At 39.8% G+C, this 24,402-nt stretch overlaps 1 protein-coding gene across 3 annotated transcripts in view; it reads right to left on the reverse strand.

The window, feature by feature from the left end:
- The window catches only part of LOC145894955 (uncharacterized), a 28,671-nt gene extending 5,514 nt beyond the window's left edge, over positions 1–23,157 (reverse strand). The window contains exons 1-8 of one of the 3 annotated variants that reach the window (XR_014401587.1): positions 22,964–23,157; positions 17,129–17,209; positions 9,972–10,025; positions 8,903–9,340; positions 7,742–7,866; positions 1,426–1,559; positions 1,142–1,365; positions 327–527 (exon numbers count right to left, since the gene is read on the reverse strand). Coding sequence is in view for 2 of the 3 variants with exons in the window: in XM_082983680.1 (XP_082839806.1) it covers positions 362–527; positions 1,114–1,365; positions 1,426–1,490 (483 nt within the window). In the remaining variant the exon portion in view is untranslated. Of the gene's footprint in view, positions 1–326; positions 528–1,113; positions 1,366–1,425; positions 1,560–7,741; positions 7,867–8,902; positions 9,341–9,971; positions 10,026–17,128; positions 17,210–22,963 lie in introns of all 3 variants that reach the window. The other 2 variants (XM_082983680.1, XM_082983679.1) reach the window with 2 other exon arrangements.
- Positions 23,158–24,402: the final 1,245 nt, after the last annotated feature.

Consider the following 24,402-nt stretch of genomic DNA (forward strand, 5'->3'; position numbering starts at 1 on the left):
ATAAATATCAAGTGAAAATTTGTCCCACGTATAGTTTTTGACAAAATTGTGTTCTGGCATTTATTAGGAAGGATCGAAATCATAAACTGCAGACGAAGGCCTGGAAAGCACTGCCATTTCCGTAAGCATGCACATATTTTAAAACAGGATTAGAATACCAGGCTTAAACTGTCCTGTTTTTAAAACAAGTGCTTTTTGTGTGTTGTTGACTAAAAAAAACTTCTATTCAACAAGACCCCTACAGGGTAACTGCACAAAAAGTGGACACAGATAAGCGCCCAAGCGCGACCGAAGGTGAAAGGTCAAAAATCGACGTAATCACTTACCGAGCGGTAGCAATTAAGCCGGGCCTCATAGGAAATTAAGTAATTTCAAACACCCGACCGAGGCCCAATCGACCTTCCGACTTGAGCATTGATCGGTTGAACTGTGGCTGATTGAATTCAACGTCCAAGGTCGGTTTCGGGTCGAGTTGGCTGACGAACGCGTGAAGGTCGCAACTTTTAAAGTGTCGTCGCTCGTAAAGTCTACGAAATGCAAAAACGGGCTTGGGTTAGATTTCAAAAGTTTGTCAGAAATCAATACACAAGTTACTTGACTTGTTAAAAACGACACATTTATCATATATCGATATACAGTAGAACATTTTGAATCACGCAGTGCAAGCATTAAAACTAAAACTTCATGTTTAAAATTGATTCAAATTTGATGTATTGGCGCTGCTGTACAATTGTTTTACTTTTGTGACATAAAATTACATTAAAATCAGGTCAATATGTTGCCTGTGCGGCTGGAAAGTTGAAGGGGTCTGTCAAAAAATGCAAGGCACAACCGATATTAAACTCAATTTGTTTTAAAAATTTCTCTCAAACTGTTGTTTCACACAAGCAAGCATGCGTGGTTTCGAGCCGACAGGTGGCGCCCTCTGACCTATTTCTTGAAGTGGAAAAGAGACGAATGACCGGGAGTGAAACGTTTGATTTGAGCGTGAGATACACGTGGTGATCGATCGAGCCGAAAAATAACTTCGCGACGACGCGATACGACAACACAGCAAGAGTACCAACATAACCACGCTGGCCTCCGGACCGAAGTGCTTTTACGGGTGCTTACGTCGGTGTGGAAGTGAAGAGAAACTCACAGGGCGGGTAATGGTTCATCCAAAGCAGTGCGAAAGGGAATGAGTCACGAATTGGTCGACAAAACGAGACAGCGCTTCTGCCTGAGAGCACGGGGCGTGCGGCTGACTTGAGGTGTAAGAGGATTGAATAATGATTGGGACGTGGTGTAATCCAACGGTGGACGTCCAAACATCGTCTGGTCTGACTGATCGAGTGGGTATGGGGGCATAGGTGGGAAACCGGGCTGTGGACAAAGGAGCATTGTCAGCATTTCAGATTGTGATTATTAATTGCAAAAACGTACTCAGAACATATAGAGGATATATCCTCCGCGCACGACATTTTTTCCAATCTGGAGAACATATTCATGAAAGTGTTCAATCATTCAAATCCATTCCGAATTAGCACTGATGATGAACACAGTTGAGTTCGAAACGTCTGCTCAATGAGAAGGATAATAGCTTTGGCATTCATATTCATATTCCAAATCCACTTTTACGCTGTTTTTTTCAATACTTGTACAGACATTGCCTTGTACGACTGAAGTCACACAACAACGGTGTTTTGTGTAAACATCACAAGTTATGCATCACACATTTGTTATCGAAACTTTACCATAATTGGACGACGCAACCCTTCAGCTGCACAAATACAAGAAGCGCCGCGAAGGGCGATAACAAACGGTCAGAATTCTTTTAGGGGTCGCCGCACTCCGCCTATCTTACGAAACATCGGGTTTGAGAATCGAACCCAGCCCCAGAACACAAAGAGATTTTACAGAAATTCATCAATCGTCCTGGACCACCCCTTTGCGTTACCCTCACGATGAACCTCCAGGGCGCCCCGGCCCTTATCGGGCACCCATCGTGTTGTCATAGCAACGATATCGCGCAGTGCCGGGCGCCGATGTAGTGACGTCACTCTTATGGTGATGGAGGGTCGTTTCGGTGGGGAGGGGGGTGACTCAAGATGTGGGCGGCGGACGGAGGGGTTGAGAAGTTCGGAATGCGGTTTCTAGTGTTGATATATTGGATTGTTTGTCGCCGTGTAGGAGATTACGTCAGGTTGTATCGTTGTTTTTGACCCACACGTACATGGGGAGTGATGCCTTACATGGACATGCGAAATATTACTAAAACTCATGCGTTAGAAATACGAACTCACATGACAACAATTTGAAGTTGTTATTTTTACGAAACAAACTTGGTATAATTCAATATTATCGTATTTATTTTGTTCCAATGTTTCGGATAAATAAGAAACTATTGGAAAAGTTTATCAAGTAATGAAGAAATAAAGAACAATAATACTTTTATGGAGTAACAGGATTTATTGTCGCTCAGAAAAAGTACATGAGTTTTTAAAAATACGTGTGTAAGAATTGTTCCAAATAATATATGAGCTATGCCCATGCTCTACGTCTTGCATGTGATCACCTTCAAAAACAATTCCCAGTAAAACAGGCCTCGTTATAGTGTTCTGTATATGGTGACTCTTAAAGCCATTGCTAGATTACGAAAGCGGGCACTTTGCTGATTTAACAAAAGCTCTTGTACAAACAATTGATCGTGGAAAGGCACGGTCTCTATCGCCTGTTGTGGTAATTGCTTGAGCCACGGGATTAAGTGTTAAGGCCAAAGTTATGTCGTGGTTGAGACAGTTCACACCAACACACAAACGCCGTTTGTTTGTGTTTTAATGCAAAATATTTTGAAGATAAACGAATTTGGAGATTGAAAACATATATGAAAGGAGACAAGATTTCACCGCAAAGGGTAAAAACTGTGGGAGGGGCTTATACCTCCTTTTGAGTTACATCTAAACCAAAAGCATTGAAAATAGAATGAAACTATCGCACGTTACCCTTTAAACAATGCCCTTCGGCGCCCCCGGATATGCTGTTTGGTAAGTAAACTCCGTCTTAACATAACACGACCATCGTGCTTGCAAAAACCAAAATACAAACTTTGACCTTTGTGAACAGTGACATGGAACCAGAAACTAAGGAGTGTGCTTTTAAACCGGCCATATCTGAAATTTTTCGAAAGTTCTATGGTTAGTGGTTTGGACGAAACTTAATATGAAAGAACTCATTTATATATTTTGTGGTTTCTGTTTGGCAATTACTTGGATTAAAGTTTGGGTAAACGTGTCGTAACGTCAGGTTTAAATGCTATTGACAGTTGTTTTGGAAACTTTTCGTTGGATAATAAATCGAGGAATAATATTTTTCCGCATGTTCAATATAATTGAGGTGCGCGATGCCGGTGGGCCGTTTGCTCGTTGAATGGAATCACGCACTAGCTGTTTGCAAAAACATAAAAAATACGTCAAATTCAGGTCGACAGGTTTGTAGCAATTAGTGTAAAGTGCACTGACAATCACTTGCTCGAGTATCAGATTTACGGATTGAGTAAATCCACTGTAAAGCACTTTCGCGGGCCGCCAGTAAGACCCGGATTTTGTGAAGAGATCCTGGATTTCCTATAGCTAGCAGTGCGCAGTCGACTAAGAGCACTCAAATGGAACGGACCCGGCACTGCCAGGACAACTCCAGACAGGCTTTGCTTGTAGCCTTGCGTAGCTAGTCAATTTATCTGTCCTGCTAAGCCTGTTTAATCTCGCGGCCAGCCTAAATATGTGCCATCAACTCATGCTATAACGCCTTCTCCAGGGTCTTGCGGTTCAACAGCTATTGAACGTTTTCGAACGCGGCATTGTGACGTCGCAATCAATCCTTTGTTACGTTGGTCGCGGGTCAGCGCGCGCACTAATCCAGCGCGCCCGCGTGAGATTAAGCGCTCGTTTAAAGTTGCTGCTCAATACAAACAGGCCGAGGAGATGATCTGGCTCATCGAGGACCTGGTATTAAAGGATTTGTGTGCGGCTGGTAATCGTTGGTCGTGAAAGCTACTGGTTTTTGGCCGACTTGCAGGATAACATCGTGCTATTGAGGATGGTATGTATTTGCCTCAAGGGTTTTCCTTCATGCAAAAAGCATATTATTGGGTTCGGTTAAAAATGGTTTTGCTGTTGGAGCCGCTTACGATTACTAGCTGATAAACTTTGAAAACCTTAACGACAAAAGCAAAATTTGGTGTTTGATGTTAACAATAATAATATAGCGGGCATTTATTTAAAAGGTTGTTTTAAGAAATCTTAAATGCAATTTTTTAACTTCTATGCAGTATTTGCATTTCACAAATTCACTCCTTTAGAAATTTAGGTTCAGTCAGCATTCCAGCTATTTGCGCGGGAACACAGGCCCAAGACGTTCATTGGTTTCTTTGGGTGATTTCAGTCCGAGCATTAATCAACACCCCATGCATGGAGGCGGCCACATAAAAGCAAAAAGGCGATAAATCATCCTTTGCGTGGCGGCGATGGGTGTATGGTTATTTTTGCCTCTGCACAGCCGTCAACACAGCATTGTCGGCACTTAACAGGCAATTAGGATAGAGTTATTTGTGTTGAAGAGAGGTGCCTTATTATGGCCAGCAGTAACCGCTCTTGAGGACCGAAAATGTATAAAGCGGGTCTAGCGGTTTTCTGCCAATGCAGCATCAACTTCTAAGTTCAACAGCTAATGCGTGCCTTTCCCTAATAAAAGAGCCGCGAGGATTAATGAGGTAGAACGGCCTTGGCCAGACGCCAGCGCGCAAAGAATGGCCATTGTTTCGTCACAGAACAAACAGCGCAGCGTGGGTACCGGCAAACTGCGTGTTTCCAAAGCTCGTTGATTTCGTTAGGCCAACGGCGCGGAAAGAGCGCTTCAAATTACACCGCGGTTACCAACAACGAACTTGAACTGCGGTGCTTGCCTTGCATCTTGCTGTTTACCAGTAAAAACAAGGCATTTCGTGGTAGCCTGACTACGTGTGCCATCTATCACGTATGCGTCACAAAACAATGTCTTTTCGGTCACCAGAGGCGCTGCTGAGCGATGACAAGCGGTAGTCTTGTTTTCGCAGCACCCGCTTCCGGACAAACAGTTGAGTTAGGGCGCGTTTCTGGACATCGCTGGACAATAGGTTCGCTTGTACTTACATACCGGTGTTTTTCTATGCGCCAAATTGACCACAACAACCGTATCAACACCGCGTTCCTGAGCAGAATGGGCACAACACGAACACCGAAAATACTGGCCAAACGTATAGGAATCATGCGTGGATGAGTGCGACATCTTGCTGTGTGGCTAATTGCATAAGGGTCGGTACTTTTTTAGGAGACCCCTTGGTTGTGGGTGGTCCCCAGTCTGCCTTAATTACAGTCGTTAGCATAAAGTCAATCTTACCAACCTTTGCCACCCATGTGAAGAAAAAATTATAACGGATGGAGGCGGTCAATTGCCGTAAATAGTTTTGTGAAATTGGAAGTTTACACAGCTGTATAAGCTGCGGTTAAGGGGTATGACTTACGATACTTTTTAAAAATAAGCGCGTCTAACGCGTCTTTAAAATGTAAAAACACTCAAATAGTAAGTTAAATATGCATGGGAATTATGTCATGAATTGTTACCAGGGCTGCTGACATTGATGTGAAACTGAAAATAAGAACTAAAAGTAATGACATTTACCTGAAATGCCACAACATTTTACAAATATTTGAACAAGATATTTTTGTCGAAAAAATTTTGTTGGCAAACACGGGCTTTATTGAACTTTGTGTGAGACAATATACACTGGAAATAATGACGCATGTGGCCAACTTAAAAGTGCCTAAATATAAGGACAGCTAGTCAGAAACAAGCGGACAAATCTTAGAAACAAGGACGCTCGCATTTTCTAAGACGATCTTAATTGACCACGCGGAAATTAATGATGAGGACAAATCTTAGAGAGGATTGAATAAAAACTTTGTTTTGAAGATTTTTTTACACAACCATTCATGACCTGTTATATTGCCCACCCACATTACAGTAAATTGGAGATTACAATAACGGTGAAGTGTTTTAATGGGACAGGATATATTTTGAAAATAAGCGCGAAATAGTTTTTCGGTCACTTCGCGTGATTTTCTGTTGCTGCATATCGTCCGAAAGAAAATATCGTGAGGCGTAAAATATGAGGTGTCAATATCGGCGATTTGATTGAATCGAGATTGTGATTTGAGAATCGATTACTTATGACAGAAATTGATACAGATGGAAGGGTCGATCACGATATGCATCTGGACGAGCTTGCAACGTTTGCTTTTGTCCACGTTTTTTCTTTGGTGACACGCCAACGTCGCAAAGCTTATTGATCGATGAAAGTGTTGTTGGGGTATTTTTTGGCTGTTATGCAACGTCGGTCGCGGTTATGCTCTTTTATTGATCAACTTTTTCTTACTTTCGCGCAATGGTTGTGTGCAACAATTCGGGCTTAAACTGCATGAGACAAACATATTTCCCAGAATTTGTTTTTACGACGTTATGAGAAAGTAAGAGGGTGATTGTGGAACAATTACTCATTCAAGTATTTACCTTCGGTCGGTATTGTTTCGTTCAAAACACCACGTTTGTGGAATCATGCGGATTATCTCACCTTTCAGCGTGTTCGTGCTAAAAGCGCAAAGCGAACGCTTGACCTTCGACCCCGCGCGAAAAATGAAACCCCGAGGCGAATATACACAGCGCCGAGCGCTTGACGACTGTGCTCGTTTTCAACGAACGGCGGAAGGTGAGTCAATAAGAATATGGACTGTGTGTTTGCTCAAGTGGGTTTCACTGTGCGGGGGGTAGTGGGGTCCTGGGACGATTTTGTAGCGAATGGAGACAAATTCCTTCGCGATATTGTAAGGGTACGCCGACAGATTGGCCTGTCGCCTTTATTGTACAGGACGAGGTGAATGGAGTCGGAAAAATCGGTGAGAAATGAGGCGGAAGGGACGAAATTGTCCAGCCTCGTAAAAAAGGGCGAAAGGCCGCGATTGCAACGAAGCAAGTCGGCCTCTTGTTTAAACAGTCACGCAGCGTTTGGCGTCAAAATAACGGCAATTTGGCGGGAGCTTCACGCGAGGTCCGATCTGGTTGCTCAGCCCGCGTTGTGTGAAAAACAAATCCGCCCAGATTCCCGACCGCTCGTTCGGCGCGCTTCGGGTCTTAGGAAAAGCCAATTTCGCTTGTCGGCCAGAAGTAGATTATACTCGGTAAAGTATAAATAACGAGCTGGACAAATAAATTAGCATCCCCGCTGGGTTATGGATACCTTTGAGTGCCACACAACGCTGTGCATATCGGGCGTGAGAATGAATTATGAAGTTCATACAACCCACAAGGTATACCAACATTTGTCGCTAAACGTAGAACTTCTGTGGTTATAGATAAACCATATTGGGTAGCAAATTTTCATTCGGTGCAAGAAATTCTCCCTCAGTTTATTCGTGTGTTGGTCGCAATTTAGTTTTTAAGTGGAAAACCTGACGCGGTAAAATTATTACACTGTATGTCCTGTTGTGCTGATTCGCATACAATGTCAAGTGTGACTTCTTGAGTACTTCACGTTTGCGCGGCCTTGTGTTACGAGTTACCAAAGAGTCGTAATTCGCCGAGCCTTGCTAGGTACATATTATGCAACTTTCTGTCCAAAAAGTCACGAGCAGCTAAAACGTGCTAAGAAATGAGAGATTAGCACACTTACCAAATGTGTTGGTGGAAAAATGGAAAGGCAAACTTCAACCCCCGTTAAAGGTAGAGATGATTCATCATCAGAGGTACGAAGTCATTTCTGTCACAACTGGCATTTCCAGCTAGGTCAGAATGCGTCTAAACACAACCAAGAAAGGGTATTTTAGCGCTTCATATGACACTCATCCAACTTTTTACCCAAACTCGGTTAGTTTCTTAAATCTAAACGGTGAAATCGTTGTCACATTTTGACGTGAATTTGCCCCATCGGCGTGTGTGCGAATGTTGTGAGGTAAACAGGCGATACAGTCCAAAATTCGGACTAATAGTTCATATAACGTATCTCGTTACGTGCATTAGCGCTTTGCTCGTTCATCATATATGACACGAGACGTTTTTTACACTTGCACGAATCGCAAATGTCCAAAGCATAACATCAAGGTTTTTCTGTGGTGGAAGTTGCGCTTTTTTGAAATGGGACTCAGTCCGACAATCAAGGACCCGTACCCCGGCCCTGCTTTGCATTACAACGTGTGATGCAGCGGTTTCTTGACATAGATTAACTTCGTTTTTTCCTGGGTTCTATGTGCGGGTGTTCCACCGGAAACCGTTCGCTGTGCAAACAAACTCCTGTCAGGTTCGCTGTGTTGTTCGATGCACGGAGTTCGAAAGGTGCAACTTATATTGCAAGATTTGTGCGGGGACGCGCAGTGTTTCCGAAAGGTTTACTACTTACAAATGTCAGTGTGAAGTCGTTAATTGGAATCTTCGTGATATTTATTATTCGAAACCTTTGTTAAAATTGACGGTCAACTAATTAACAGGTCTTTGCTTTACTAAAAACACGTTTTTCAAACAATCATGCCATTGCATGAAATATTACTGCGTTTTTCAAACAATTGCGTATATGGCAGATGTGTTGATTTTTCTATTTATGATAGTTCAGTATTAGAGAATTGTAGGCTATTTGGAAGAATATTCGAGCCACACAGAAGTAGCGAAGTATAATTTTTTATCCTGGCACCTAAACCAAAATCCGTTTTCGACAAATAAGGAGACCTTCATTATTTACACCTCACACCAAAGGCACGCGGTGTGGTTGACCAAAATGTTATACATCTACCAATTCGCCTTACAATTCGGTTGACTAATCGGTGTGCCATTCCTTTAATACCTTCGAAACTTCTTTCGGCGCTCCCAACCTTCAAAGTTCGTCTTCGCGCGGTTTGATTGCTCGGCAAACAAATACAGCAAGAAGCGAGATTCGGGGCGTAAGGGGCGAGGGCTGAATGATGGGATTTGTCTCGGGTGCGTCTCGAAGATCGATTAATCCGGAGCGGGGTCGTGGGCACACGACCTGGTCCGAGCTGAGTTGGCAAACAACGGAGATATAAGCAAGAGAAAAACGGGAGCACACCCTGTGGGTCAGGATATATTAAACAGTGAAGAATTGGACAACTTCGGCGAAAGAAAAGTAGTGTTTTTCCTCAAACATAGGTTAAGTTCTAGTTGGCGGTCATGAGTATTTGGTTATCGCCGTGAGTCGTCAGCCTGTTTCGGTGAATAACATGGGGCATTGACCCCACTGGGGGCTCGACAAACTGACCCCTGCCTGAAACAACATACAGTTTATTTGGCGGTGGGTTTGGGTTTAAAGAGGAATTATTTCACCGTAACAAAGTTGGAATTCGAACAAGGGATAATTACGTTACTTCGTACTTTACATATATACATGATGCACAGTTGGCACGAAAAAAGATTTAAAATTTTACCATCGTGATATTTTTGTATTTGATTTGAATTTGCCTCATTATGTCGCGGACTCTGCTTATCAAAAAGTTAAAAATGACAACGTTGCAACACGATTAAAAGGTTATTTTCCACATGGGAATATTTTGTAACACTATATACAGTTGGCTGCAGTACCAATTTAGTTATGTTACGTTAAGTGTATAAATAAATAGTATAAATAGGTATGCGCCCATCGTCGCATTGATCTTGTGGTATTAGTCAAACCAAGAACCATTAAGTTAATTACAACCGACCTTTTATCTCTAACTTATATTTAATTAAAACATTGTCACCGTTGTAAATAAAATTATTGCAATGTAAGCAATTATAACATTGTGCAAAAAATCTACAATTAATGAAATATACATAACACGCCCAGAACATTTAATATGGAGAAACTCTTTTTTTTGTGTGATGTTTTTGTTTGAATTTACGAAGCACCCACTATTTACCTTTTTGCGTCTCGTTGCTTGTATTAATCAAGAGTTTGTAATCATTGCTGCTCTCTAAAAAACAAATTACAATAATTTTGTATAAAATGTAACACTGTATACATTATGAGAGTATTTAATATATTATAACACTTATGTGAATAAAAAGTCGGGATTTCTTTAACTGCAGCCATGACAATAAAATCAAAAATCTGGGTAACAAAGATGATTACAACAAGTTGTAGACTATACGATATTGTGGCAAACCTATTTAAAAATGAAAGTTGGAGACATGTGGTTGAAATAAAGTCAGTCGAATTTTAGTTTTGTGTCCGTTCAGTCACTTGTCAAGTCACAACTTTCTCTGTTCTATTCAACACGAGAAACTACAAGGATCAACAATTAATCTCAACACGGGACGGTCGATACTGAGTACCACCAACATGATGAACTAACACAGAAGCCGACGAGCTTAGAGCAAATTGCTTCAGCGTTGAAATCAAAGTAACCTTCGGCGCCCAGGACGCCCCAAGAGGCCGCTTGCTTGCAGTTATTTCTGATCCGAACCAAGCCTTTGGGTCTTAAAGGCTTTCTAGCAGCCCAAGGGTGCTGGATAGATTGGCAGATGATGCTGTGTTCGATACAAGGGGATTGTGTTTATGAAACTTTGCGGCACGTTTAATGACGTTTAGTTATATGAATCCTTTCTACCAGTTTCGACCTCTTGGCGCAGTGGATTATGTTGATATTGTTTCTGGGACTTTGAGTGCGATGCGGTTCGTAATAATGTGATCATATTCCCCACCAGTGTTCAATATTGCTTTTGATATCACACATGTTCTCACACCGCTTGAAACAAATTAAATTCCGTACATTTTATAGTTTTTTGAATTGATCTTACCCCAATCTTCTTTAAAATTTTCAACAAAACATGGTTTTATTAAATATTGGAAATTGATAATTTTGTTTTATCACACCTCTTGACCATAGTAAGAACAATTTCGGAAAGTAATTTTTTAATGTTGGTCTACCGAATGAGCCACTTAAAATACAAACTGCCATCCAACTTCAAATACACACATATCCACATTTAACAAGGAACAAAACTATCTTTTGGAAGAACAAATCACATCAGAGGAGCCCACAAGTTTACGATGGAAGCACAAAGACATTGAAGTGAACAATTAGGTCAAGGGAACAATATCCCGCAGTGCGAAGACGAAAGGAAACTTCATACACTTTTGTGTTGACCAAAGTCAACGAAGCACATCCACGCGTTTATTTGCGCGCTAACGGTTGTTGTTTCAAGTCCAAATCGAGACTAAAAACCGACCGTCTTTAATACCATAGGTGCACCCCCGTGCCATGGATTAAGAGAGACAGGTCGGGACGAGCACTAAACAATCGAAAGTGAGCTGACGGATTAAAATAACACCACAGTCGGAGCTGCGTAATGCGTTGTTATATGTGCGCGGGCCTACGGAGCATTTAGGGCTTGCTTTCAATGGCCCTCGGGTCCACAAAAGGATATGAAGTCTTTTCTACTGTGTCCAAACGAACGGAACAACCTTCGCACAATGCCACTTGAAGTACTTTGGGAAAGTGGCCACAGGGGGTCACTGTTGGGAGCGTCGAGCAACCATGGAAAACCCACTGACACTTACCACTTGCAAAGCTACTACTTGAATTGATTACAGTAGACGGTTTAAACATATAGTCTTATTGATATTTCCGCATCAAATTAATACATTGCTAACCTGATGATTGGTCACAACAATTTAACACGAAACTGCGTTGCTTGGTGGATTTATTCCACCTGGTTATTATTTGGCATGGTCGTGTGGTTGGTTACACGATACTACATAACTAAAATCAAGTACTTTTGCAAAATAGTTTTAAAAACGTTTAAACAAGTACAAGAAAGATTTTCCGCGTACAAAAGTCTAATGCAACAGCGCCACCTATCAGTAGAACAACAAATTGTAAACGTTGTTTGTGGATTCTGTTACAAAAATGGAACAAATTTTTTTGGGACAAAAAATATAACAATGTATCAAAGTGTACAGATTTGCTATGAGGTATCTCAGTGGTTTTTAATATATACGATGTAGCAAAGACAGACCACAACAATTCAAAATCATTGCACCTAAACGATAAAAAGTGTATTATAAATCACAAAATTATAACTTCAATTAGGTATTTATATGTAAAACAAATGTTGAACAATATTTGAATATTTCGGTTGCTACTTTTTAATTTAGTCCCCAACACTAAAAGTTGGTTGACTGCAATTCCAAAAAGTGTTTGCTGGACAAACGGTTCTCACAGTTCAGTTGAAAGTCAGTTTTGTAATGTAATTCTTTTTTTTAAATGTCGTTTATATAAGCCATGCTAAAACCTAAAACTTGATTTGCTTCATTAAGGATAATTCGTTAAATGCATACACAGGTATAATATTCACTGCAGGCTGTTTTTCGACCAAAAAAAGTTGAACCACCATATTGCATAGCCATCAAACCGAACAAAATTCATTGAAAACTAATAGCCCGAACAGTCCAGAGGCAACATGTCATCGCTAAGCACACATTAAAAAGGGCGTCAATGCCCAAATGTAACAAAAACCGTGGAAGATGACAGAAGAGCAACATAATTTCGCCGTCTCTCTTCACACCCAGAGCTACGACCCAACAACGCATGACAAGATATTAAAAGGCGTCAAGGGAGCGCGTGTGACGTGTTGAGTGATTGTGACGACATAGAGAAGCATCGTGTCAAGTTGCGGCAGCTATTTTGAATGCTCACGAACAAGTCCAGGTGTTTGGAGACGCGCTTTTTTCCAGAGGGCGTGCAAATATCGGACTTTTGATATGTAGTATTTTGATGTGACATTTACGTGCAACTGTTGAACAGCGACATCTGTCTGCGAATGGCGGCCACCCAAAATACACAAGTATAAATGCTGATGTTTAAGTGTGTAAAGTAAACTTAGGCAAACAGTTGAACGATATTTTGGACCTAACATTAATTTAAAAAAAAATAAATTTAATGTCACGCAGGTAGTATAGAACTATGAACACTTAAACCGCCAATTGCAATTTTCATCATCAAACCACGATTTTAAAGATCAAACATATTGTATGTTTGTCAATGTTTTTAAAAACATACAATGTAAACTAAAACTACAAATGAAAATTTATGACCATATACACATGTTTGTCGCCACCTGGTGTTTAAAATTTAAAGGAAAGTTTGTAGAGTTTTACAAAAGGGTACATAACCGTTTTTGTGAAATCCATCCCATGTACCAGATTTATTTAAGGTTATTTAATCATAAATTTTAAATGTATTGCATGCTGTACATACTGTATTATTGTTTTGATGACGTAAAATACATTGGAGCGATAGAACAAAAGGCTTCGATTCGATGACTAAGCATATGTTTATTGTTGGGTAATCAGCTGCAATTATGATAGCTCCATTACACAAATTGCTACAATGAAAGTCTCCACTGACACAATAAGCAAGCAGTTGCAAAGGATTACCCATCCATAACCATGCTACTTGAAGGGTTTACGAATTCCGGTTGCACAATAACAATGGAAGCAAAAGATTGGTGAAGGTAAAACAGGGGATCAACTCAACGGTTGCCGCATGTGTTTCTTTGTCGCTTTATAAAACAACTAAAGTGGGAATAATAGCGCCGAGAGTGAGTGGGGATTATTGCATGAATATTTGAGCTTGTGAGTGATACACTTGTAAACATACAATACAAAGCGTAACCAAAATGAACGCTTGCGGGGTAGATACACAATTCTGAAAAAGTTAAACCAAAAATCAAAACGCTTTGCTGTATTAGCATTTGTTTCAAACTAAGACGGTTTGAAGCTGTTGCTTGCAAGACACGGTTTTGAGAATAAATAAATGAACCTGAGCGTAAAACTTTTTGACTTTAATTTAAATGTTTATCCAAAACCCGTAACTGAACAATTACAAAAAGGTGGTTAGCAGCCACAAAATTATTACACAGTTATGATTAAAGCTGTGATGTGTCGCTAAATAAAAACTTTAAAATACTGTTCGTATAAAAATACATTAAAATGTACATATTGTGTTTGTCACCTCATAAGTTAAGAAGAAGACTTTCAACTACCAAGTCAGAACTTCTGCTTTGCGGCGGCAAAGCTTTCGTGTTTAAATTTACACAATCAGGTTTACTAGCAACACTAAAAGTCTGTTTAGCATCCCAATAAAACAGACTTAATCCAAGTACAAATCGCACACTGCTGACTGTAAACCCATCAGCTTGAGTATCGAGACATTGCCTTTGGCTTTATCGCGATATTTCGCGTCCACCGCCTGTGTTTAGATGTGATTAGCCTAAAGCCAAAAGCCGTGGTTTTGACAACACTGGTGGTATATCGGCGATCGAGATGAGTCGGTTTAAGCTGGTATAATGCTATGATTTATCATGTGAAAACGGATTGAAACTACTGCCCGTATGTTTGACAGCATTTCCTCTAGCTTGACATTGAATGGTTAACGTTGTGACTTAATTTTTTTTTAAATATGCTTGGCATGGATAACAACTATTTAATTTGTTCCAATAGATTTTGCCACTCAATATTTGTCACGGTTACATCAACAAAACGCTACAACTGCAACAGTGACCTCTAGTGTATAATGTGTATGTTTCTTACAACTTACAATGCATAATGAAGTTACTGTTTACAAGTAAAGCTGATTTATATATTTCTGTAGCGATACAGAATTTCAAAGAATCAAAAGAGCCATAATAATCAATACTGCACAGTTTCGACCATCTGTTTAAAGATTTAATACATTTTTTCAATTTGCGATATATTAGAAATTATCTTTACTTGGCATCCAACTACCATACTACAAAGATAATATGTCCCTTTAGCTCAAAAATAAAAGTCGAAGCACATAAGGCGAATATTTTCATCATTCGCTCATCGAGCATCACAAGTCCTTGAACTCAAAGTCCTTGTCGTGTTAAGAGTGACTGAAAATCGCGCAACAAACCGCATTAAAGCAACGAATTTGTCGTTCGCTTGTAAGGGAGAGCCTCCTGGAACAGCCAGCCAAGCAATGAGTCTATCTGGTGAAATGGGGCGTCCTGATACGGGGGATTAACTCCCAGACACACGGATAGATTGTCAGGGACATGGTCCAGAGTATGCGTAAAGTTATTGGCGAGGAGCGTTTAAGCTTATGCGGATAGACACAAGCGGAGGTGGCAATGAGGACCAAGCGCGTTTACGGATTGCGGTCAGTGCATTTCAATATTTTCACTTCCTGTTTTAAATGGTTTCGGCATCTTGTGGGAAGCCATGTACACGCGCGGGTGTTCGACGAAGATGAAGGAATGAAAGTTTGAGGAATCGTTATATGACATGTGAACATCTTTAATGATCTTCCACGTTTTTGTGCAGTTTGTCGACGGAAACCGCGTACAAAATCGGCTTATGATTTTAACAATAAATTATTTTTCATAAAACAATTGTGACCTATACTTTTTTACAATTGTCACTCTGAAAACAAGTTTTCAACAAAAGTTCTGCAGAATGGCAGGAAAAAACACATTAAAACAACCTCGGTGGAATCTTTGAATCCCGTGTTCCCACTGACATCTAAACAACGCTATGGTCGGCTTTGAAACCGAGGCACGCCTGACAAACACACCTCGAAGTGCAAAACACGCGGCCACACATCAATTGTGGTCATCCTATCGACCACACCATCATCTGTCAGTAGACGAATGTTGCGTTCCAACTTCGTAGGCGGTGACTCACAAAACGAACGTAATGCGTTGTTACTTTTCGCTCTCTCGCCTACGACCAAAAACAACTACAAAAAAGCACTTGGCTGAGGCCGCAAGAGTTCAGCGGTTCGGTCGTAAGAAGGAACGGAAGTTATTGCGAGTAAGTGTGTTAAGCAAGTTATTTACCAACACCGTACACCGAACAGCATAAAAAGGTGTCCCATCTAATTTGCATACAAATCACTCAGTACTGTTTTGAAAATATATAAAAAAGGGCTTGGTTGAAAGTTCCAGACACATCGCATATATTGCCTGATTAGCATCTTAATAAAAAGAGTCAAACGAATTTTCCTTGTGGACTAAACCTTTTTCAAGAATAACGTTTTGATTTCAGACATACAACCTCAAAGTCCACTAGTGATAAGTGTTTGTGTTATTCATCTAGCAACACCCGATTGCTGTCAATAACGTTTCTGAAAAACAACGTTTATGTTATTTCGTTCAACAAATACACGTGTCTCGCTTGGTCCGCCTAAATCCAAACATTTACCTCGAATCTTTCATCTGTTTGTTGCCTAAACGTAATAGATAGCGCTTGTTTAAAAGATTGGCCGCATTCTGCTCGGCAGTTGTGTTTATCAGGTAATTTGTTGTTTTAAGCCTTTGCTGATGATATACATGTTGATTAACCACTTTTCCGAGTAACAGCAGCTCAGCTTGGATAAATTTATAGTCCACACTGATACAAACCCATTGTTAGACACAACACAACAATTCAATAATTAACTTTTACAAATTTATCACACCTAGCAAATTTAAAGGGAAACTTAGTTATGTGTTCAATGGAATTGGAGACATTAAGACCGAACAACCGCTTGGCGGCGCACAAGAGTAACTGTTACGTCAAGCAGTATAATGTGTATGGACAAAAACAAGCCCCGAGCACACGACACACCAGTTACGTTGCTAGTTCAAGAAACATAGTTTTCAAGTTAGTTTAATATTGTGTATTAATCCACTAGTCAGTAGAAACAAGATCACTTTAAACAACTAATAAATAAATTTTTACCCCAACTTAATTCAGTTATTTCAAAAATATTTTTCAACGACAACTTACAGCCAATATTTTCAAGAAGTGCGCAAAATTTTGTAATTCTGCTGACAAAAAACGCGAAAGTTAAATTCAACAATAGTTCGCCACATAAGAGGCGAAATTGTGACGTCACAAACGATGTCTTCAAAGCGTCGCCGCGCGGCCATAATCCGTTTCCGCAAATTCGCTACTCCATTGTTGTGCAACAGTGACGACATAATCAACCACAGTGAACTGCTTGTCGTCGAGCGCTTGACGAGGCGTAAACAAAATGGCGGAATCAACAAATGCGTCTGGGCTTACCTCATGTAAGTGTCTGTGGATCTGAGGTGAGTCAGTTGCCATCGAATGATGTTGTTTAGAATTCATTGTTGTTTGTCTGATCTGATTTAGAAAAGTAAAAAGAAAATATATATAGACATTCGAAAAAATTCGCGCAGTAATCAAGGAAATAGATAATTTTCCGTTATTCTGGACTTAATTTTATGTAGTCACGTAAATGGGTTTTGTTTGTATCTAATATGGCCATGATTCTCATCCAAATTAAAAACTAGCATTTAAATCAAATTAAAGTTACACTTTCCCACGCAGAAATCACAAGACAATTCCAATCATTTATCTCTATAATAAGGTGGACATGTTGTAAAAGTGCAAGTAAATGTTTTCTACAAGAATTAAAAGGATAAAATGCATCAAAGGACAACACCTATACCAGTATCCACATATTTCAGTGCCGACTATGACCACCAGGAATCACAGACTGACTTCCTGTACGCCTGGATGTATAAAATTTGAATTTCTCCGGCAATTGGGCACGACTAACGTACCACAACATGGAGGCAAGCTGGGGTCAAAACAACTCATTCCATCTCTCCAAGTTTGGCCACTGACACCAGGGCAGCTAAACGCGCGCGGGGCGAATTTCAGGGCGTTTAAGAGGTTTCACTCGGGCCCGCGGACCACACAAGCACGTCGAAACGCAATTGTTTATCCTCTCTTTTCCACACATTAAGCAAAGGTCTGGGCGCTTACCCAGATCCGAAAATGAAGTTTGACACCCGATTTGCGCCTCGGCTGTAGTTTACAGTCCAGCTAAAACGTTGGGTTATATTTAGCGGCCCAACTGCGTTGGTGATAAAGCGCCTATGAGCCGCTTGGACCACAGTAGACGCACCAGTCGGCTAAATTAGCGCGCAGAGGGATGGAAGGTGCTTTGGTGGCGCGAGTTACTGTTCTTGTCAACGTTTAGGATCACATTCAATTAGAGTCACGTCAATTTCTATTTAAATTCGACCGCGTGAATCGCAGGCGTTCTCAAAACAGTAGACAACGGTTGTTAGTGTTTTGGCTGCTGGTTATACAGCCGGTTCACACCAGCAATTTATGACACATTGATATTTATTAGGGTAATTCTTTGTTTAACTCAACTTAAGCCCACCACATTCCAATAAAGTATAAAAGTGCATGATACGTTGGCAAATTATCATTAAAATAGCAGATAAAACAGCTTGTTTTTTATTGAAAAAAAGCATTAAGTATAATATACACATTGTACCTATTGAAAATAACTTTTTTTCTGTTTAGAATAAGTCCACCTCCAATTTGCATTGTATGTTATTTTTGATTGTATAATCTGAATATGTAGTTTGCACGTATTTTGAAGCATATATTCAATATGGGTCATTCTTTTATGTTTTGACACACATATATAGCAATGCAAACATATTCACGCAGTTAATAAAAAGTAGCACAATTCAAAAACCTGCTTCCACCTTCAAGTTTGCAGTCCGTGGGAAATGGTCAGCCATGAACCAGTTTTGCACAAAGAAAATTTTGTTTGAAATCAGCCTTGGAGCAAGGCTAAGGCAAAGGTCAGTTTAAAGTATGTTCAGCTGCTCCAGGGGTATATCACCTCAACGAAAGCCAGGTCAACGGCGATCAATTAATTTTCCTAATCCCACTTTCCCTATAACGACCCAGAAAACAACGAAAGAGAGGAATTTCTTCGGCCTTTCGTTTCCAACATAATCCGTTAATTGTATTACCGCAGCGTTGGGGTTGCAAGGCCTGGGTAATGTATACACGATATCTGGGCGCCTGGCTAACGCTACTGTGTATATTCGTTGACCCTAAACCGAGGCTCCGAAGCTAAGTTAACGCAACACGGATCACAAGTTATGTTAAGGTTCGTAGACCTTGAGACCGTGTTTGGATTATTTGCTGAACCATGAGCGCAGCAGAGAAACCGTAGGCACTGTTGAGGTGGTTGTTAATTAAACTTGCTGGACAGGAAAGGTTTGCATCGATTTTTAACTACCTTCGATTTGCTTTGCAATAATGAAACAAGCAAACTCGACGGGAAGACGAGAAAGGGTCGATGGAGTATGTTCAACTAAACACAAACATCCACAATAGCTCTTAGCTAATAAATAATTCGTTTCAAGTTAAGGTATTCATCATACAAAGTTTAGTGACAAACACCACGAACACATTGATGACATAAGTTAGCAAAACGCATAAACGTACATTCAATTAAATGTAAGGATGTCCTGAAATTCCTGATGATTATTTCAAGACATTTCAGAAAACGACAATTAGTCCACTTGAAGAGTTAAACCCAAAACCAACATTATCAACCCATTTTTAATCGTTGACTTAATTTAATCGATAATTTAAATTTTAGACTTCATTGAACTTCAATCTTTTTAAATACGAATGCTCACAAAGAAATTTAACCCAAAACAAAAAATTTGATACGTGATAGCCGTGTGCCAGATACATTCTGACCGCCTGGTAAACTCGGACCACCGGGGTTACGAATTATTTAAAGATTGGGATCGTAATCCCGCTGTCAAACCGAATGTCGTCTGGCGGTCTAAAAAATGCCTGTTATCAAACTCTTCGCTGCGGTCAGATCTGGAAAATTGGATGCCGACAAATTTCCTAAACGTTCAAATTACCCCGTGCTGTTCTGACCGCGGGTTGAAGATCGTTGCTGAAATTTTGTGTGAAAACAAATTGATGTCGGTCAAAAAGTTGGCGTTTGGCAAGAAACATTTTGCGTTTAATGGTTGGTAAAAAATAATTATTTGGGAAATGTAGTTACACAACGTAAACGTAAGAATGCGTTCCAAAAAACAGCATTTCTTTTGAAAATAGTAATGCTTTACTCGAGGGGAAAAATTACTTTTTGAATCAACTGGGTTAAGTTTGGACCAAATTCTTTTTTTGCAACGTCAAAAAAGTCGGAACAAATTTTTCACATTAGGTTTAGCAAATCAGTCGATCAGTTCATTCCCTTCACTACTAATTCCCCTAATGAAAAAAAATAAACTGTCACACACAATTTGAAGTCGGATTTACATAACCAGCGATTGGAGCTTTTGCCGCAGCCTTTTGAAATGACATCATCAAAAGTAAAAGCACTTTGATCGTTAATGGATGTTTTTCTGTGATCATTTAATACGCTGCATTAGTAAGGACCACTGATGGTTAATTGACGCGTGGCAAAATCACACAAACCATCCCGAAAATAAAACAAATTGTCCATTATGGTATTATGAGATTAGGCGAGACATTCGCATTTTTTTGTCGCGTAATTTCCTTAATCCCAAGCTTTACTCGTCACCAGCAAACATCCCGTAAATGACATATGTCCATCTTGTGGGACCATCCAAACTTTATCACGTTGGCCACGGTACTTTGCCGTACACAACCGCGCAGCCAAAAGAAGTCGGTCGCCCCGGCATTCTTGCGTAAAAGGAGAATCTTACACAAAGGCGTAGGCTTGCTTGGCTTTCTCTTGCTCTTTATGCTTTAGTTAGAATCACACTCGTTCCGACTGCGTGGTTTTCGGCGCGAGGTCTCTAACTGACTTAGCAAAGGTGCGCGCCAACGTTTGGTTTTCCTTTACACAGTGGCACAGTCGAGTACCCCGCCATGTTACTGTAGAACTGCTGTTTATCGTATGCACAAGTTGCTAAGGAACGAATGTTGTGCATGTTGAAAAATATTGAATAACGCAAAAATCCCTCGAAAGCTTAAAGTAGTTTAATTCAGGAATTGCAAAATTCACAGTTTCTTAAGCACAAATATAAATTTTATAAAAATTAAAAAAAAGTACATTTCCAGGCCGAAAACAAACAGTAATACAATTTTTTGGAAACAAACGTTTTAAATGCCTCATAGGCCAGTGAACAACTTCTGCGCAATTTTGTTTCAAAGATACGTTAAACGAATACTTGACAAGGTAGAAAAGTTGTGGATGTACCAATCATTTCAAGAGTCTTCTAAATCCCTAATACATCTGAGGTTTACCTTTATTGGTTTGGAGTATTTGACGGTTCGCAAGATAATTGCTTTGCAATAAAGTTTGTAAATATGTGACGGTTGAAACAAACTGTATTAGAATACACAACAAGTTTTTTTGCTCCCCTGTCAAACATATGGTGCGGTAACAGTTTACGCGCGATTTGACGACGCTCGTTAAGCCCACCTAAGCCCCGTTAACTTTATGACATATGCTGGGATTACGAAACAGAAGTTGGCCACTGTGACATCATAATCGGGCACCACGCTGGTTACCACATAGGAAGCAAGACAATGGTCCCGGATGCCAAGCAAAGAGTTCGCACGCTTAGCTTGGCCTCGCTGCGGGAGCACATGTTAAATTCGGAAGTGTGGCTCGGATTTAACCGCACATTAGCTTTAAGCCACGACATGTTGTTTTTCATAGACCTTACTCCCATTTTTTCTTCTGTGTGGAGGTAAAAGGAAAAACATGTTGTTTTGAATTATCCCATCATACTCACAGCCAAACACAACCCACAAAAGGAAAAAAAGGTATACATGATAATCAGCTTAATTTTTTCATCGTGTAAATTAATTTCCTCTTCAATACCGTAAACTGACAAAGCTCCGCGTTTAAAAGTATTTATTAATTAGCATTACCATTAAATTAAACAATTTTAATTTCAAGCACTCATAAAGCTCAAACATCCGGAATTTTAAACCTCTCATGATGCAAGATAAACAATAGTTTACAGTGCACTGATCATATACGTTTTGATAACCTAATATTGGCAATACATTTCAAGCTGGATCTTTGCCTTTTTGTTCACCTAACACTTTTGTTTAATGCAGTTTTGTTTGTTCTAACTTTGCAAGTTTGTTGTGTAGAACAGCAAGGTACAATTACTTGTTGACAACTGCCTGTAATTGCTTTACAGAAATCAGCCGGCTTACACAAACACCCCAAACCACGAACAAATCAACCTCTTACAGTTTACAAGACCATACTGTCACCTCCAGTCACTTTACATAAAGCAATGTAAGTTTCAACGCAATAGGCCCACTACTGGTTTGTCCAGAAGTTTCGTGTTCTTACACAAATAAACAGCAGTGCATACCCAAATGGAAGAAACGATGAACCCATGCCCATGCGATATTATCGTAACGACGCCACAGGGATTAACTGGAGGGCTGTTCTGTTTCCAAAATGTCCCGCTCTGGTCCTACCCCGCAAATCAATTGATTTTGTTTCACTCAAAAGGCATCACTTAGTTGAAGCAATGAACAAGATATTGGAATTCGCTGACTGCACCGACAATGAAACGATAAACAATTCATCTGTTTTATAACACGAGAAGTTACTTGAATAAGTTAGTTTGACCAGTATTTATACACCGAAAAAACAATAGTCTGAAACACAAAACCACTTCAACCAAGCACGCCCAGTTATTTGCCCAAAACATTTTGTGATTTGTGGTAATCCAAAATTGGGACAAATTGAAAGTTGGGAATTATTGCGTTAATTCCTACGGCCAGTATTGTAAATCCTACTGGACAGAAGATTGTCAAATACTTTTAACAACAAAAAGAATTTTTCATGCAGCTGGTATACTCAAATCATATTAACACGATTTTTAAATAAATGTCTAATTTACAGTCACATCTAAACAAAAATGTAAAAAACAATTGTCAACACAATGCACAAAAACACGCCAATTTTTGACTTCCATCAATATAAAAGGCAAAATGCGAAAGTTACCTTTGCAGGAAAACATAACCAAATTGATATAATTAATATAAGGCTTTTCTACAATACAGATGAAACTAAACTAAGAAATTATAGGTTACCTGATGACCACGATACAGTTCTTCTTTGTAAACTTGAAAGTTGAAGAAAACACCGTCATAACGTTGACAGTGTTAACCAGTATATCCATATTTTGTGTTTTTCTCGCATGAAACTTTTTGCGTGCACATGACAGCAAATTAAATAAATTTCTCAAACAATTGCAGAAATTCTTACATATTTCAATGAGGCCAGATGTTCCTAAAACATATCATTATTACATTTTCTCAAGCATTCAGTTTGGACTATAAAACAGGAACACTACCAGTAATGTGCACCTGTTCGAGCACCTGCTTATACAGCAAGGAATCGGGTAAAAAACAACTTTCTATACCAATATTTAACACAAACACTTGTCCAGGACAGTAAATATTATCTGACAAACAACGTCCAACACTCGAAAGCTGCCAAAACCTTGCTGCAGAAGCATGGCTGGGCGCTGATAAGAGCAAATGTCAATAGGACGTGCCGACGGCGCAGGCTCGTGTCCTGTTAGGTTACATGATTTCAACATGGCAAACGAATACACAAAATTGGCTGGCTGGCTTTAACATCCGAACAAATCGTTTTGGCACTCAGATGAACTCACTGACACTTACTGACGGTGTCTGCGGTTAACATAAATGTCGGACCAACTTGTTTTATAGTTATCAAGCACCAAGTATAAAATATGAAGTGCAGTGGCCTAGTTAACGTTTTCTTAGTGTTTTTAAAATGTGCTGTAAATTAACTGGTTACAAACATGTCTGTTTTTTACGACTCGTTGTAAAACTTGCTCATATGCACATTACCTCGACAGGTCAATGTTATAAAAATGCACAATTTTGATAAACTGCTCATTAAGATAAAAGCCTAAATCACGTGTTTTGTTTAATCGTCTTTTCTCCATGTTTTATCAAAGAAATAAGTTTGCACTAACCTAATAATACTTAAACAAAAGAAATCATTCTACTTTTGACTTGATCAGCATCCCACTGCCCAGCCTCAGAACTAACCAAGCGAGACTGAACAATGCTCGCCATTTTGTTTGTGACATCACAATGATTACTTTAGATGTTGAAATTCTAATTCAATTATTACAACTGTATCACTAATCGTGTTTCGTTTTAATCTTGTAGTGTTACAAAATTGTATCAGCAGGTAGTGAAATGTTAGCATACAATCCAATTGTACATTTTGTTATCCCTTTTAAGGAAGTACGTGTATTATTCTATTAGACGAGCAGTTTCTTTTCATGCTGCCTGAGGCGAGCCAAGGCAGGCAAACGCGCGCGTCATTTGAAACTAGGCGGGTGGGTTGAGTTTGGTTAAGGAATGGAAATGCTGTGGTTTTATTTTTACAAACGGCCGCAAGGAAATTATCTAAACCTCGCGTGAAATTACCTTGGCATTAAGGAGACTATCTGTGATCTAATCCAAGGCTGGTACTCATGATAGACACT

The sequence above is a fragment of the Ascidia mentula genome, chromosome 3 (genome assembly GCF_947561715.1).
Source record: "Ascidia mentula chromosome 3, kaAscMent1.1, whole genome shotgun sequence".
NCBI lineage: Eukaryota > Metazoa > Chordata > Ascidiacea > Phlebobranchia > Ascidiidae > Ascidia > Ascidia mentula.